General features: G+C 42.1%; 3 protein-coding genes across 3 annotated transcripts in view; 2 read left to right on the forward strand and 1 right to left on the reverse strand.

Moving 5' to 3' along the window:
* LOC137902739 (zinc finger protein 420-like) overlaps positions 1-16706 on the forward strand; it is a 103645-nt gene that overhangs the window by 41937 nt on the left and 45002 nt on the right. The gene's annotated exons all lie outside the window — the stretch shown is intronic.
* Positions 966-9828, forward strand: LOC137902741 (probable C-mannosyltransferase DPY19L4). Its single transcript, XM_068746811.1, has 19 exons — positions 966-1186; positions 1289-1429; positions 2368-2489; positions 2579-2669; positions 2781-2902; positions 3935-4080; positions 4681-4804; positions 4885-5019; positions 5428-5559; positions 6130-6231; positions 6315-6388; positions 6558-6716; positions 6841-6960; positions 7090-7210; positions 7402-7458; positions 7541-7623; positions 8014-8146; positions 8381-8539; positions 8820-9828. The coding sequence occupies exons 1-19, from the start codon at positions 1096-1098 to the stop codon at positions 8982-8984; spliced, it is 2277 nt and encodes a 758-aa protein (XP_068602912.1). The 5' UTR covers positions 966-1095; the 3' UTR covers positions 8985-9828.
* slc39a7 (solute carrier family 39 member 7) lies at positions 10644-14859 on the reverse strand. The gene is made up of 7 exons (XM_068746812.1): positions 14497-14859; positions 13609-13777; positions 13217-13294; positions 12985-13119; positions 12449-12535; positions 11746-11942; positions 10644-11578 (listed from the first exon to the last, which is right to left on the reverse strand). The coding sequence occupies exons 1-7, from the start codon at positions 14857-14859 to the stop codon at positions 11324-11326; spliced, it is 1284 nt and encodes a 427-aa protein (XP_068602913.1). The 3' UTR covers positions 10644-11323.

A 16706-nucleotide genomic window follows, 5' to 3' on the forward strand; every position in this document is an offset into this window, starting at 1 on the left:
CCCCGCAGAAAAACCGACAGCTGTTTGGTGTCTGTGCTCTCATCACATTATGATACGTAAAGATCAAAAGCGCTGGTTTATGTTGGCAGAGAAGTCTTTGATTTGGCACGCAACTCTGCTTCCTGGACACGCTCGTGTTGTTTGATTTCTCTTATCTTTGCTGGGGAAATTATTTCTGTGACTTTAGTGAAGAACTGTTAAATGAATTCCTCGTATGAATACATGAACAATTCCAAACTTTCATTCATTCATCCTTTCATTTTCCAACCGCTTTGTCCGTCATCGGGTCGCGGGCCTCCAAGCTGGAGCCAATCCCAGCAGTCAATGGGCGAGAGGCGGGGTACACCCCGGACAAGCCGCCAGTTCATCGCAGGGCAACACAGAGACAGACAACCAGTCACACACACACACTCACACCTACGGACAATTTAGGGTCACCAATCAGCCTAAGATGCATGTTTTTGGTGGTGGGAGGAAGCCGGAGAACCCGGAGAGAACCCACGCAGACACGGGGAGAACATGCAAACTCCTCACAGAAAGGCCACAAGTCCAGTTCTATCTTCCACCATCTACTTTATTTCCCAGTATTTCTCTCTGCTGAAAGGCAATCTATAAAGAAAACAAAAGTTAGTTTCTGCCTGTTATAGTTTAAGTTATCTTTAATATCAAGACATGATAATATTCAGAGATGAGACGAATCAGCCATCTCGGTGGATGGATGTAATCTAATGGCCGAATCGAGCTCGAGTTCTAAAAACCTCGATCCCCACAAAATTCCAGACAAGATAAGGGGCCAAAATGGCGCCATCTACTGGCTCTCTACGACAAGCAGTGAGGCTCAATTTTCATTCTTCTTCGCTGCTTTTTTTTTGGCTGTTCACAACTTCCGCTGTGTCCGTTCCAGCAGGGGTCCTCCACGCGCAACACGCACATTAATATTACGTGCTACGCTGCTGAGTTCACTGTTTCAGAATCAGATGCGAAGCGTTACGCTAATGGCTCCAGGTTTAGCCAATTGCTCAGCTAGCTAGCTAGCTAGCTAGCATGCTGCTGCCTCCTCACGTCAGATAACTCGAGGGTTCGTTTCAGGTCGTCATGACTGAGGTGCGATGTCGGAAGAAAGAGATTCTGGATGGAGACAGGGATGAAGATGTGTGCAGAGATGAGCCAGAGGCGCAAACGACACGTAAGTTTCACTGAAGTCGCGGTTTGTTAGCGGAGCCGTCATTAGCTTCCTGTGCAAAAACAAGTTCCAGTAGAGTTGAGTGCCTACAAATCACGTTTACAGATATCAATGGATCGATCAACACAGAAGATGAAGGGAGTGCGTCCAACGATGGAGCAGACGACAGGCAGCAGAAAGAAGAGGCTGCTGAACGGAACAATAGACCGGAACCATCCCCGAAAAGAGAGAAGGCATTTCCTGCATGTAAGAATATGTGTCTGTGTACTTCTACTACTGACGCACATACTCTCAATACTCAATAACCACAAAATAAAAACTAGCAAGCATTCAGAAAAGTTACCTTCTGCAATTTCATGCCTGATTATTAATAATTCATATTAAATTAGCCAATAAATAAAAGCGGCTTCATTTCAAACTGTTGAAGAAAGAGAAAAAGTGATTCAACATCCAAGTCTGAATGTGATCAATTCTTTGCTGGCCAGGGATCCACCCCTGCACAAATATTTTATAATAATCTGTTATATTGTGGACAAACTGGAAGACAGACAAAGTGACTGATCGTGTACTTGGAGTATAACCGTCACGTGTGTCAAGACTCCTGTGTGGTCTGGTCACATATTTGTATTAATATTACTCATGTTATTGGAACACACACGTACTTATAAAAAGCATTTTACTTTGGTTGGTTCGTTGGGCTGTTTTTTTAATTTAAAACATTTTAAATCTCATCTTCTAAATTGCTTAAAGGGTTTGTGCTGGAGCCAAACGTTGAATGTCGGTACAGATTCGCATCGTCTGAATCAAGGAGTTTAACAAAATAAATATTATTTATTCTTTTAAATGTTTTTTTGCCTGATGGGGGATTTCAAGCAAAGCTAAACAGATGTGTGCAAAATTGTTCAACCTCAGCAGAAACGTGTATTCTATACAGTGTCCTTCTGCTTTCATTATATTTTGCCCGTTGTATTTGGTTAAAACTGATTTTTACTACAGGTTAATTTGACTTCTTCCCATTCAGATTTCATGTTATTTTGTCCAAATAAAAGCTGCAAAGTCGAGGCAAAAGCAGGTTGATCATTTCTGAAATGAATTAAGATGCCTTGTCTTTTAAATGTATCTGAAACGCTTATTAACTTTTATTCTGATAAGTGATGTGCGGTTAACTTTCTGCTTCGCAGTAGGTTACCTGTCGCACCTTGCGAGGGTGTTCTTCGGCTGTCTGGCAGCAGTCGCCTGTGGCGTGCTGTATGCTGTGTATCTCTCCACATATCATGACAGGAAGTTCTGGTTTTCAAGTAGACAGGTAGGCGACTGCGTCCTATGACTCTGCTTCCGTGCTGTTTTCACACTTCCATATAATATCAATTCCAAATATTTATTTGTGTGTCTCAGGAGCTGGAGCGGGAAATCACCTTCCAAGAAGGCAGCGGGATCTATTATTACTATTTTAAGCACATGCTCGAAACACCGTCTTTTGAAAGAGGTGCTCTTTTTCTGCTTCTAATCAACAAAAACAAAACGTAAATTGCTACATTTGCAGCACCAGGATGGATTGCATTATCAGTTAAAGGGCTATTTTCTCTATGTTTTCCAGGGTTCTATGAACTGACGCTAGACAACAAGACTGTTTCGGGTCAGACCATCAATGTCGTGGAACGTTTGTCTCTGTACCCGGAGCTCATCACGAGCTTCATCTACAGAGTCACAAGCAGCCAGGTGAGTTCTTCTACGCTCGCTTCTGAATTCACTTCGTGTCAAGTGCAATGCAAACGCTGCCAGTTGGCACCATGCATACAGTTGTGCTCTATTTTTATCCCCCCCCCCCCCACCACCACCAAAGAAGTCATACAGGATCACTGTTTTCTACCCTTCCCAAGTAAATTTATGTCTATCCGTCCACAGCTCCTCAGAAACTGGCTGATAGGATTCGATGAAATGTCACATATGATTTGTACTCATGATGCTAAAGATGTTTATGATTGCTTCCTTTACTTTTTAGTCGCACTTGAATTTTTTTTCACCAGCAGGTGAGACAAATAATCTTTTTCAGTAGCAGTATGAGAGAGAGAGAGAGAATTGTAGCATATTGATTAACTATGAGCTTTGTTAAAGAGGAAAGTCTTTAGTCTCCTCTTGAACATGGAGATGGTGTCTGTCTCACGAACCAATCAGGGAGCTGATTCCACAATAAAGGAGCTTGATAACTGAAAGCTCCGCCCCCCTGTCTGCTCTTGGAAATATTTGGAACCGAGAGCAGACCAGCATTTTGTGTCCAGACGATAAAGGAGCCGCTCGTGCTGCCATTGTGGTGTCCTTCCCTCCAGCTAAGGCTGTCTTTACACAACATGGTTCAAGTGGCCAAATTAGATGTGGACGCAGTAAAGCAGCTCATAAAATCAGATATTCTCAGACCGCGTCTGTCTCCTAAGGGGGCTGACCAGATATTCCCTGTCAGTGCGAGCCGTGCGTTAATGAGAACGCATAATGCCCGGCCTGCAATTAGGCCTGTCCTGTTTCGGGCTTGCGACCAGTATTTTCACGGACCCCTTTAAAAAAAGCTCCAGAAAGTCTCTCTCATCTGTAATGTAATTCTTCTTCTTGGTCGTGCTTTATTTACGTGTCATGTATTCAGGGTATTTTATTTTATTTTTTACATTCTGGGTTCAACATTTGAATATTCTGAATGATTACATGTTCTTGGCTCTCGGAGAGAATGTCCACCGAAGCTTGATGGCGTCTCCTTCACAGGACTTTGTGGAGCCGATCTACTTCTACGTTGGGGCGGTCTTCGGCCTGCAGGCTGTGTGTGTCGCCGCCCTGTTTGTGTGCAGCTGGGTGATGAGCGGCACGTGGGCGGCCGGCATGTTGGCCGTGGCCTGGTATGTGATTAACAGGTGAGAGGACCTCCACCATGTTGGTTCTTGTACTTGTACTTGTACCATGTTTCTTCGTCCTGTGAAGTCACGTCTTGCTCCTGTCGAGACAAATAAAAGTCGGCAATGAAGCATAAAAGAAAAAGTCTTTCCACAACCCCGAGTGTTGTTCTACTGAATTGACAGCTCTTTAAAGATTATATTTCATAACTGTTCTGCAGTTATCCCGTAATAAATCTATAACAGTCATCCACTGCAGGCGTAACGCTGTTTTCTCGGCCATGAAACTTGAATCAATGACAGAAATCCCAGTTTTCCTCCGTTGTATGAATGTCAAAGAAGGTTTGAGATTTATTTTCTTTGATATTTACCGCTTTCATGTCGTTTTTCTGTTTTACTTTACGTTTCAATTATATCAGAAATAAAAGCCCTTAAGAATAAAGGATCCGTTGAGAACGCTCTGTCTGATTTGGTCTGACTCCTCTTATCCTGACATTCTCATCAGGCATTCTCCTACGGAGCACAAACCATCGTGAAAAGCACCATTCTAAACCAGTTTGATGAGTTGAGTGGGGTTAAGTCTCCTGGTCTAGATGATTTGTCTCCGTGTTTCTTTGTCAGACCAGACACGACCAAAGTGGACCATGCTATTCCGCTACGCGACAACTGGGCTCTACCTTACTTCTCATGCCAGGTCACGGCTCTGACTGGTTTCCTCAGCAACGACATCAGCTCTGCCACTGAGGTGAGCCTCTCCATGCAGCAAAGCCAATCTCTCTAATATCAAAACCGGGCGGATTTGGTGCTCAAACTATTTCTCTGTAGATGTTTTGCTACCTTGCCATGAGTGCCAGCAGTGTGACCTTCCTCCTGGTGTGGGAACACAGCCACTATGTGCTCTTCGTCCAAGGCCTCTGTCTCTTCTTGCTCGACTCTTTTGATCTGGTGCCGCCACGCAAGGTAGCGCCGCCCTGCAGGATTAAGGGCTCATGTGGTTGATTTTGTGTCTGACTGCCCATCTGAGTCAGCAGATTCAGCTGCTTTTTATTTTGTTATGTAAGCTCAGGTAGGTTTGAGTTAAAACTTAATATTTAACTGATAGACCTTCTGCAAGAAAGTAAAACTCAAATTTCCCAATAATATCCAACTATTCCATTAGCCTCTGAACTGATCAATGTCTATTTTTAAATATATTTCTCACACTTTTTTTGGTTCAATTAATTTTTTGTAAATATATTTATGACACCGAATTGTAAATGAACCACAAATATTTTAGCCAGCTATTTATAAACCAGATGATATTCTGTTTGTTCCATCTTGTTCTCCTCTCTCTCTCTCTCTTCATCACCCCTCAAACTGCGATGAAAGATGGCTGACATTCACAAAGTGTACCTCAGCTCCTTGTTCCTGGCCTACCTGTTCCAGTTTCAGAATCGCACCCTGCTCAGCTCACCTCTGCTCAGCCTCTTGATCGGCTCAGTGCTCGCGAGGCGCTTCCAGGTAGAGTTAGCTTCCGGATTAAGTGTCGCAGACATTTCTTTGAACTGAGAGACGACAGACGAGATCAGTGACGAGGGTAACGCGGTCTTTGTGCGCTTTAAATCCAGGGACTTCATCCTTTAACAGAAAAGTGCGCGATGGCATTCCCTTCTGGAATAACCCCGTCTCATCCGTGTTGAAAACTTGCTCCGGAACATAACCGCTTTCCTCATTGAGTCTTTTAAAGTCGCTGTTGACCTATTCCTCAGCTGTAGCCGCAGAGGCAGCTTCACCATGCATTTATTTATTTTACTATCTTTTTGACTGTTTTATTTTTCTTAGGCTAGAAAATGCTTATTTTATCAATAAAATAGTGAAAATAATGGCCATTCGAAAAAAATTTATACAAATAGCATACCCTGCGATATATAAATACATATTCTAGACAAGGAAACCCGCAGAAAGTGAACCGTGATATCGTGAGGGACGACGACTTACTGAATGAAAAACTGTGTTCTGCTCATTCGAGTCGTATTACCTCAATTTTAAGTAAATTCATCTCAATGCATTTTAGTGGTATTTATGTTGCAGCAAAAGATGAAGATGGGACCTGTAGTGGCCAGAGTGCTGAAGCTCCTCCTACATTTCCACCTGGTGTTCACCACAGGGATCACCTTCTGCTACGTGGTTAAGGTAAAACTGGTGGTTTCCGCCAGTCTGTTAGCTGCAAAAACAAAGCGCCTCCCTTTCCGTTCACCGCTGTTGTTCATTTGCAGAAACTGATGCCCGTGACGGAGAACGACTTCATATTGAAGTTCCTCGAAGTCAGATTTGGCCTCAACACAACAACGTGGGTCGCAGCTACTGCGTGAAACATTTGCTCTTAGCATTCTGGACATTGAATTAATTAAATGATGACTTTGAGTTTTTATTTTTATTTTTTAAACTCTCTGAAATTGTTAGTGTTCTGTTTTCTGTGTGTAAAATCTAATCCAATTCATTACTTTCTTTGATGTTAGTGATTTTATCACCAACTTCCTCCTGTGCCAAGAGAGTTTCCAGACCCCCAGTCAGGACTTCTTTCTTCGGCTGACGCAGGCCTCAGTCCTTCCCTTCTACTTCCTGGTTCTTGCCGTCTGCCTGCTGTCCTCCCTGCAGACCATTTACAGAAGACTCAAGTGAGACACTGAAATAATAGCTGACTGAACTGGAGCTCAGCTAGCCGTGGTTCCATTTCGGGCTCCAGCAAGCGCTTCTCACAGTTCCTGCTGTGACACTGAAATCACGTTTACTTTTATGCAGTGGTCAGCCAATGGAAACGCACCTTAAACTCGAAGATGGACGAATCGGAGCGCAGCCAGAGGTCATCTATCACGTCTTTCACACGTTGCTTTTTGGGGGCCTGTCTCTGCTGTTTGACGGGTGCGTTCATCAGCTTTAAAGTCTGAGTCACAATTTGGATTTCTGTCAAATGAAGAATTGTTCAAACGTGCCTTCTCCATTGCACAGCTGCAGGTGAACTGTGATTTATTTTTATCCCCCCCCCCCCAGGTTGAAGTATTTATGGACCCCATACGTCTGCATGTTTACGGCATTCGGTGTGTGTTCTCCAGAGCTCTGGATGACTGTGTTTAAATGGCTCAAACTGAAGTCCATCCACCCCGTAGTACTAGTAGGAGACCTCACATTCACATTTTACAACAAACATACAAACCCTTTCCATCGTTTCCGACAACACACTCAAAAAACTACCAAATGTGCTGAACCATGTTGCTAACTTTAATTTATTGTTATTAGTTGTAGATGAAATGTCATCAGGTACTTGCTTAAAATGTTAATTTAGCTGTTTTGAATCCATTTCAGTCTCTGATCCTGAGCACAGCAGTTCCTACCATCATCGGTTTCAGTTTGTGGAGAGAGGTGAGACATCTCTAAAGGCTCATTACTTCAGACCATAACATTTACATAATGTCTTCCTACGGATCTCTCTTCTGTCTTTCAGTACTGCCCCCGTGTCTTAGCAGATCTGTCAGATCTGCAGGAGTTCTATGACCCAGATACCTTGGAGCTGATCACTTGGATCAGGTGGGTCAAGAGCCAAGCTCGGATTTTTCTATTTTTCACATAATTTCTTTATTCAGTAAATATTTCAATGTTTATTAACCATTGACTTTATAGAGTTGGGAAAAGAAGCATATTTAGGTTTTTGATTTGTGTGCCTAAATAATAACCCCTTAGCTTTGGTGCAGAAAACATAATGTATGAGACATTTGTACTTCAAATTAGGAAGACACAAATTCAAAACAGGTAGTTTCTATTATTGCAGCACATTGAACCATTTAGGACAGGAAATAGCCAGAGAAGTTAGGACATCTTTGAATGTTCACAAACACAAATAGTTTTTATGATAAATCCTTTGAGTCTCATCAGATTTCATGGCTTCCCACCTTCTTCTAACGTCTCGTTCTTGTCCAGGTCACAGGCTCCGGCGGCGACTGTGTTTGCAGGCAGCCCTCAGCTGTTAGGAACTGTGAAGTTGTGTTCAGGTTCAGCCGTGACCAGTTTACCTCTTTCCACAGACTTCAACCTGCTGAAGAGAACTGAAGAGGTGAGTGAGATGAACGTTTACTCCTTCAGTTGCAAACCAGTGTAGCATTCGTCCCAGTTTGAAGCCCAGCTTCCTCCTTTGTTTCTGCCCATGTTCTAATAAAAACCAAAAATATTCTCAAGACATTCACAATATATGTTTTAGCCATGGCCTGATTGATTTAGATTTTCCTTGCTAGAGAGGAACCGAACAGTATTTGAAGTTAATATCCATTTTTCTCTTTTCCCCCTCAAGACTTATCAAGTGTATGGAATGAGATCTGCAGAGGACGTCTATAAGATTCTTACCTCTCAAAAGACAAACTACATGATCATCGAGGAGACGCTATGCAATGAACTTTGTCTCAATAAAGGCTGCAGGGTTAAAGACCTGCTCGACATCTCCAATGGACACGTGAGTAATCTCGAGTTAAACTTCTTGGAAATAAAAGGCTAACCCTTGACCAAATTGTATGGTAACCTTATTACATTTTTAATTTAACATTGACATTTAATTTAGGAAACCAAATGAAGGCATGTATTTCCCAATATCTCTAACAGATTTTCATGTTTTTGTCACACACATATATATGATTGGAATGGGGGACTGATTATAGATAAAGCAAACGCATTCTAAGTCTTATTGATGAAGTATTCTAATGACATGAGTTTTCATATCCTCCTGTCCCATCCAGGTCGTTTATGACAAAGGAGAGATTTACTCTTTCTCCAGACACGGGAGATTCTGCCAGGAGATAAAGCTGAACTACTCTCCATACACAAACTACTTCACTCGGGTTTTCTGGAACCGCTCGTACCACGTCTACAAAGTGAACTCTGTCATCTCCTTTCAGTACTGACGGCGGCCTCTGCCTTCCTGCTGAGACTTTACCGGGCCCCGAGTCCTGCTCTTCTTTTTCATCATGTCCACAATCTGACGGGGAAGGGGTGTTCTCAGAGAAGCATCTCGTCGCTGGTGTTGTGAACTCAAACACCTGTGATTGATTAGTAGGGCTCATTGTGGTTGTTTGATCTACATAAATGGACCCCAGTGAAGGTCGATATTTATCATATTGATTATGTTACTGTTATTTTCTAAGCCACATGTTACTTAATGTGCAGCATTTAATGAAAAAGGAGATTACAGGGCTCCAAATACCTGGTGTTGCTGACTTTGTCATTTCAGTGCACCCAATAACATTTTAAGCTTTACCTTTTTATGTCAGTTACCATAAACATTTGCCAATGTCTTAACGCTGGTGCACATAAATGTTTTTCATTTAAATTGTAATATTAGTGCTGCTGTTCAAAGTGCTTTTGACATATTGAAATAACTAAAAACTAATCAAATTGAATTAAAAGGTTTGAATTTGATTTGAAATGATTTCTCTCTTTATGATGGTACACTGTTTGTGTGCAACACTTGTTAATGAATTAAACAATTCCCACTGAATGATTGTGTGAATATTTACCCTCGCCGAAGAGGAGGCGAGGGTATTGCAATTGTTGCGTTTGTTTGTCTGTCTGTTTGTTTGTCTGTCTGTCCGAGCGCATAACTCAAAGACTAGTAACCCAATCGACTTGAAATTTTTACACAAGCAAGGTTCTGTCTGTGGCTCGGTCCTTCCCGAGAATGGCGTTGATCCGGATCTGGATCCAGATTCTAGAATTATTTTTACATCTGGAATCGTGCCTGTGCTGTAAACTGCCACTTTAAGAGGGACACGAATGGCATGACGGGAAAAAGAGTCCAGAAGGAGTCTTGTAGTACGTTCCAGAGCAGCAAGCTAGAGCAGGTTTGGCCCCTCTGATCCGGAAGCCCTGTTTACTGTCTCACAAGATCAAATAGTCTTTTGGAGGCGAGGGTCTGCAAACTCTGATTGTCTTTCTAGTTGTCCTCTGTGTTTGTTGTAGTGCGATATGAATACGGATGAGCAAACCTCTACTGTAAAAGAGGAAACTTTCACATACTTGATAATTAATCATTTAAGATCAGTTTTCCTTCAAATCATGTTTGTTAAAATTATCTTAAACTGAAATAATAAAAAAACACCAAAATAAAGAGAGTGTCAACATTGTGACTGAAAATCACCTACATTAAATGTCAATTTGTATTGTGTCCTAGCAGAAAAAAGTAATTTTCATCTGCCTTTTCTGGCAGACAAAAAAGCAAATCCTCACAGATTAAATTATTCAATTACAATAACCAGATATTTTTCCCTGAATATATACTTGTTTTCAAATTGTAATGGTATACAAAGCAAGTGGCAAATAACTTGCATAAATTACCAGATAAGTTGCATATCAAAATTAATTACTGTGTCTCACATTAATTTGATGAATGAATGCTCTGTCTGTAAACAGTCATGTCCCTCACCGGGACAATCAGTGTCCAGAAATGTAACACCATTGAAACCTGTTGCTCCCTCTACTGGTCAGGTCTGTTATCAGCAGATAAGCAAATCATTTCAATCATTAAAATAAGACAGTTTCTCACAGTACACTTTAAACATGCCTATTCAAACAAACTGAAATATACAACAATTACAGGTCGTTTTTCTGCTTTGTTTATCATCTCTTTCCTGTGAAAAAGTAACACTGCAATAAAATGAAATGCTTTTTTGAGCACAAACCTAGGAGTGACATTTTTATTAAGTGGAATCTAAAAATATTAACATTCAATCTCACCACGGAGGACAGACTTTAAACAGGCGTAACTAAACTGATGAGACAAAAAAAAAAAACACCCACAATTTCAAATCTTTAAATACACAATTCTGAAATTTGGTTTTAAATAAACATATGTAGATAATTTGGCATTAATTCTAGAAAATCCATGTACTTTAAGTCAGTTTCAGATAGTAACAAATGTAATCTTAAACAGCAGTGAAACTATAATTATGAGAAAGTTGAACAAGGTAAGGGAGCGGACAGAGGGGCTTCAGTCTTCAATCACGATGAAAAAACAGTTCTGGTTTATTGGAGCTCTCAGTCTTTTCCACTGAAGGCCACATGATAAACAAACAAATAAAAAAAATTCTAACAGAAAATATTCATACTCCACGGGATATTTTTCCCCAAAACAAATTATATAAAAATAAAAACTAAAAACTGAAAAAACACCCGACAAATAATCCATTTGAACTCAATTTCAAAACTATAATTTCCTTTCCCCTCCCTGTCTCAGTGCAGTTCAGTCTCACTCATATTCGGCGATCAGTACCATCATGCCAACTCCGAAGAGCAAGGCCAGAATCTCCATCAGGGACTGGCCGAAACTGGAGCGGCCCGCTAGCAATTCTGGGAGCACAGTGACGGTGGCGATGTAAACGAAGCCTCCGGCGGTGAACGGCAGGATCCAGGCAGTGGCTGCGGCGCCCACGCCTTCAGCCAGCAGGGAGCAGGCTGTGCCGGCCAGAGCTCCGAGGGCGGTCAGCAGCTGGAGAGCCATGGCCTGACAGGGGGGGGGGGGGGCACAAGCATCACATTCACAATCTTTTGGGACTGTTCATGTTTTCATACTGAGCCCAAGGAACCCAAGAAGTCTATTTCCATGTAGGAGTCAGAATACTAAACTCATTATTCACTCTTACACTTGAATTTAATTTAAAAAAAACCTACTTTTCTTTTGGTGCAGCCAGACTGGACAAGGATGGCAAAGTCCCCAACCTCATGCGGGACCTCATGTAGCAGAATGGTAAGGGTAGTTACAGCGCCAACTGTTGGACCAACCAGGAACGATGCTCCGATTGCCAGGCCATCAGTAAAGTTGTGTGTAAAGTCAGCTGCCAGGTTCAGGTAACCAGACACCTTGATGTCTGTGTGAGAATAGAAACAGCATTAAGGGTGTATAAACTGGCAGTAACAAAAGAAGCAGTGATAAAGCAATAATCACATCCCAAATGGAGTGAAAGTACTTTATTTTATTCTAGAAAAAATATCTGAATAATAAAAGCTGCATCTGTCGGCACGATATGTCCTAATCGAGTATATCCGATATATCGCCCGGCTCTAATCTGTCATTTCTACAGCATTAACACATAAAGCATTATTCACCAGTATTTACATTTCAATGCAGCTTAAAAATAAAAAAAACACGGTTTCTTTTCAGGGCAAGTTGCAGCGCTGCACAATTTCTTCCATGAACTAAATTTGGCCGTTTAGTTGCTCAAACAGTTTTGCTGCTGCCCTGCTTTTCAATGAATGATCAGGCCATCGCACACATCAAATGTCTCAACCTTTACATACAGAGAGAGATGTGTTTGCTTTAACGTTTAAATGATGCAGCCATCAATGCCCTGGAAGAAAAGAGGGACTTGCTCACCTGTGCTCATCTTCTCTGTCTTTGGTGCCTCGTCTTTCTCTTCTTTCTTTCTGTCTTCTCCATCACTGCCCTTTTCCTTGTGAGCTTCTGAAAATGTTGCATTAAGTTCAAATTTGTCCCAATCTCAGATCATCTAGTGAGATTGTGAGTAGTACCTGCAGATACTAGTAGATTTGGGTAATTAGCTTATTTGTAATTCATACACAACTAATATTTGTGATACAATCTATAGTGCTATACTATACAACCTATACTGCTATACTATACAATCTATACTGCTATACTATACAATTCATAGTGTTATACTATACAATCTATACTGCTATACTATACAATTCATAGTGTTATACTATACAATCTATACTGCTATACTATACAATCTATACTGCTATACTATACAATTCATAGTGTTATACTATACAATCTATAGGGCAGAACAGCATATTTTTACTCTGTGTAAAGAGTTCTAAAATAACAATGAAAACATTATGTAAGGAAGAATCTCAAACAGGGGGGGCAAATTCCCACCAACACACCATGTGAGCGGCTGTGGGAATGTCCGTGGCCACGCCCTCCCTTCAGTAAACGCACAAACTTCTCGACGACGAGGAAGACGATGATCCCACCGAGAACCCACAGACCCACTGACATCATGTGACCGTGTCCAGGTCCTGCACAGACACACCGAAGACGGAATGTAATGATGTCACACATTCTTACAAGTGTCACGTTTCCTACTGAGAACATCCCCAGCCAGCCACAACGTACCGTGGGAATGACCGTGGCCATGAGACTCGTCACTTCTGTGGGCGTGTCCGTGGTTATCTCCGTGGTGCGAGTGGGGCTCTGTGACAATTAATGCAGTTAATCCAGACATTAAACTCTCAGAAGATCCTGGTGCCCTGCGTCATCAACGATGTACAGATTACTCGTCAACATTTATTAAAATCATGGACACGGCTCAGCGCTACCTGACAAGGTAAGTCTTGTCATTTGTGCCTTATAAAACAATCATGGAAAAGAATCTCGCAAGATTCCTTTTTCTATCAAGCAGCAAACGACAAGGACGAACTCAAAGTGCGCTAAAAAGCAAACGCGGGAACTTAAAACGGTTATTAAAGCAGGAAGGCAGCAAAGGCTGCTGTGGATTGCCTGCCTACCCAAAGCATGAGGTATGAGGTGAAGGAAGGCGTCACCCAGAAGGCCGCCTGAGGCAAAGCTGAGCAGCACCTTGAGCAAGTTCTGATGCTGGGCGCTGTTGGATTGAACTGGGATCAGAAACAGGATGAGGAAAGGAGCTGCGCTGATCAGCAGGGTCGCTCCGATAGCCTGCGGAGAGGGAAGCAGGCGACCTTATTCTCCATTCATCCCGCAGCACAGCACATCACCGAGGGAAGGCAGAGCGCGGACTCATTGATCTGCGTGTAAGCCAATCAGGATATGCAGCTCCAGTGGTACTTTTCATTCTAACTAAAGTGCTCCGTCACGTCCTCCCGTGAGCTGTATCAAATTATTTTCGCCATCTAACCTTATGGAATATGTTAATAATTTGAGATATTCATGAGCTGTTCATTATCATGTAAATAAAAACAAAAGCATTGCAATATGAAATGTGAAAAATTCAGTTTAAAATATATTACGGGTATAAAAAACAAAAACAAGAAGAATTTTTCCATGACATTCTGATTTCCTATAGTACATGAAGTGACCGTCTAAGCTCTGCACCAGCTCACACACTGTGACGTTCCTGCAGCCAGCTCGTCATTAACCTCCTCGAGCCTCGTCTCTGGAGTCTGTCAAAATAATGTGTGGATGTTTGATTCATTTGTCTGTTGAGATTGACTTGCAGCCACCTTAATCTGAAGCAATCTGGAGAAAATCACAACGTCCGCTTTGAACAACATTGTGCAGCTTGAACTTTGACCGTTTATCTTAATGAGATGAAGCAGAGGACGATCGGCACCATTTACGGCTGCCAGAAGTGGATTAAAAACTGTGCATCTCTCCCAGCTGAATGCCGTTACCCCCGGTTACATTCATAGCCATACCTGCATCCAGAGCTCCAGCACATCCCTCTTCATCGCCCCTCCTCCGTGCCCACTCTCCTCCTCACGCACCTGAACAACATCCTCCCAATGAGCCTCTCCGTGATCGTGGGCGTGCGCATGTCCGTGATGCTCCTCCTCTTCATTTGAAGGGAGGTTTGCCTCGGCGCTCCACTTGCTCGTTCCATGGAACATCTTCTCCTGAGAGCCGTGCGAGTGACCGTGCTCTCCGTGGGAGTGGCTGTGATGATGGTGGCCATGGCCATGGTCGCCATGGGAATGACTATGCGCAGCGGTCAAACGGAAGGTGAAAAGCAGTACGGCGGACGTGACCACCGCCAGTGTCAGCAGACGTACGCATCCCATATTATGCCCTACGACAAAGAGAGAGGTGAGGTAGACGTTGAGCAAAGGCTGTTCGAGATATTTAAAACGATTACAGACTGCAGCATCAGCAATCAATAAGACAGAGAGACAACAAGAAAGGAAACATTCATTCGTACAGCTACAGCTGATCTATTTGGTATCTGACATTACAGAAAGACGAATGTCTAAACTAAACCAGGAACTCGCAAATAAACGGAGACACATTTCCAGTCAAACTTAGTTGTCTTTTGAATGTGTTCCTTCACCATTGTAGATCAGGCTTACCTCTATGATATACAATGCCAACTGTTTTCATAGACCATAACTACTGCAGTCTCTAAATTATTCATCCTTCTGTATAGTATATTTAAAAATCAAATGTTATTCAAATACGTTTCCAAGTAGATTTGCAGCAGTTAATGATTTCAGTATAGAATTTGATGGTTATAAGGAACATTTTCTTGTAAAAAAAACAAAAAAAACAATGTTTTTGTCGAGTTTGAAAATGTAAAACCCCAATTACACGATCATTTTTCAACTTTTACCTTTTTTTTTTTTGGTCCTGGTGTCTATCAACAGGAAACACTGGCACACACACCCCACAGAAAGAGAGTGTGTGTGTGTGTGTGTGTGTGTGTGTGTGTGTGTGGAGGGGGAGCCATTAGTCCCAAAACATATCCTGATTAAAGATAAACTTCATTTTCTACTGAAACTACACCGTCACAGAATGAGATTCATGCAAACAGCTGTGATCATTTTAAATATTGATGATTAAAAAGTAACAGTTAAATAAAGTTTCACCATCCCCCATAACAGACCTCCTTCTGTCCATTCAGTGAAATGAAACGAAACGAAAACGGGGAAAAAAGGTCTATCTTTGACTCAAAGCCATCGAGACAGAGTTTCAGGAAGTTCTTATGTGGAGCAACAAATACTTTCTGTACATTTTGAAGCATATGGATCAGCAGTTTATCTAAAGGAAGGATGAAACTGATGCCGAAACCGCCACCCTATGATCAATGAATCTACTGCCTCGCAGGGAGGAAACCTGCAGCAGATAGAGGATAAGATGGATTCCTTCAAACATCAGCATATTTCAGAAGCATCTCGTCATCCGTGAGAATGCTGAAGTTGAGACGATCCAAAAGGACAATGGTCCTCAGCCTATTACCTTTAACTTCATTCACTTTATACCGGTGTAAATTGTTTACATACTCGTGTAGGGAACACGCAACGTAAGATTTTCACATGATGATAGACTTCTTGAATCTTGAAGAGACATTAAGTCCACCGGGGGTTAGTTTCAGAAGATATCCTGGATGGCCGTATAGTGGCTGTCACAGCCATCTCCCCGGAATCCTATAGAAATGATCAGGCATTTAAAGAAAGCCGTGCACACACAGGAGCATCACGGAAACAGAGATTTCCTTCAGTACACAGCAGCTTGTAATACTTAATACAGCTTAAACTGTAGGCCTTGCTCGCTAACAGCTTCCCATTTTACTTTGAATGACCTTTGTTTTCTGGATTGAGCTTGTTTGCTGATGGGGCGTGGAGGATGTGGTTGCGAAGCAGGTGAGCCCGACGCTTTGTGTGAACTTAAACCCGACTGTGGAAAACAAAATCCTTACACACGCAAAAAAAAAAAGGTCGCCGGTTTCATTAATTAGTAAAGAGCCAGTTAGCCGGCCAGCTATTAGCCGACTTGCTCAAATGTTGCTAATGCAGAGGCAACTTGCAATGAGAAACAAACAATTGATTCTTACCGGATTGTGTCAGATATCACTGTCTGTCGGTCCGCTGAACAAATATCCGCCCTGTGTACTTTATATTTAGAGAAACCACTA

Source organism: Brachionichthys hirsutus, chromosome 13, assembly GCF_040956055.1.
Source record: "Brachionichthys hirsutus isolate HB-005 chromosome 13, CSIRO-AGI_Bhir_v1, whole genome shotgun sequence".
NCBI classification, from domain to species: domain Eukaryota; kingdom Metazoa; phylum Chordata; class Actinopteri; order Lophiiformes; family Brachionichthyidae; genus Brachionichthys; species Brachionichthys hirsutus.

Coding starts and splice junctions, on each gene's coding strand:
- LOC137902741 (XM_068746811.1), top strand. CDS start 1,096: ATGACTGAGGTGCGATGTCGGAAGAAAGAGATTCTGGATGGAGACAGG. Junction 1,187..1,288: donor GCCAGAGGCGCAAACGACAC/GTAAGTTTCACT, acceptor TCACGTTTACAG/ATATCAATGGATCGATCAAC. Junction 6,717..6,840: donor ACCATTTACAGAAGACTCAA/GTGAGACACTGA, acceptor ACTTTTATGCAG/TGGTCAGCCAATGGAAACGC.
- slc39a7 (XM_068746812.1), bottom strand. CDS start 14,859: ATGGGATGCGTACGTCTGCTGACACTGGCGGTGGTCACGTCCGCCGTA. Junction 13,778..14,496: donor TGCTGGAGCTCTGGATGCAG/GTATGGCTATGA, acceptor CCCTCTCCGCAG/GCTATCGGAGCGACCCTGCT. Junction 12,536..12,984: donor TTCCCACAGCCGCTCACATG/GTGTGTTGGTGG, acceptor CAACATTTTCAG/AAGCTCACAAGGAAAAGGGC.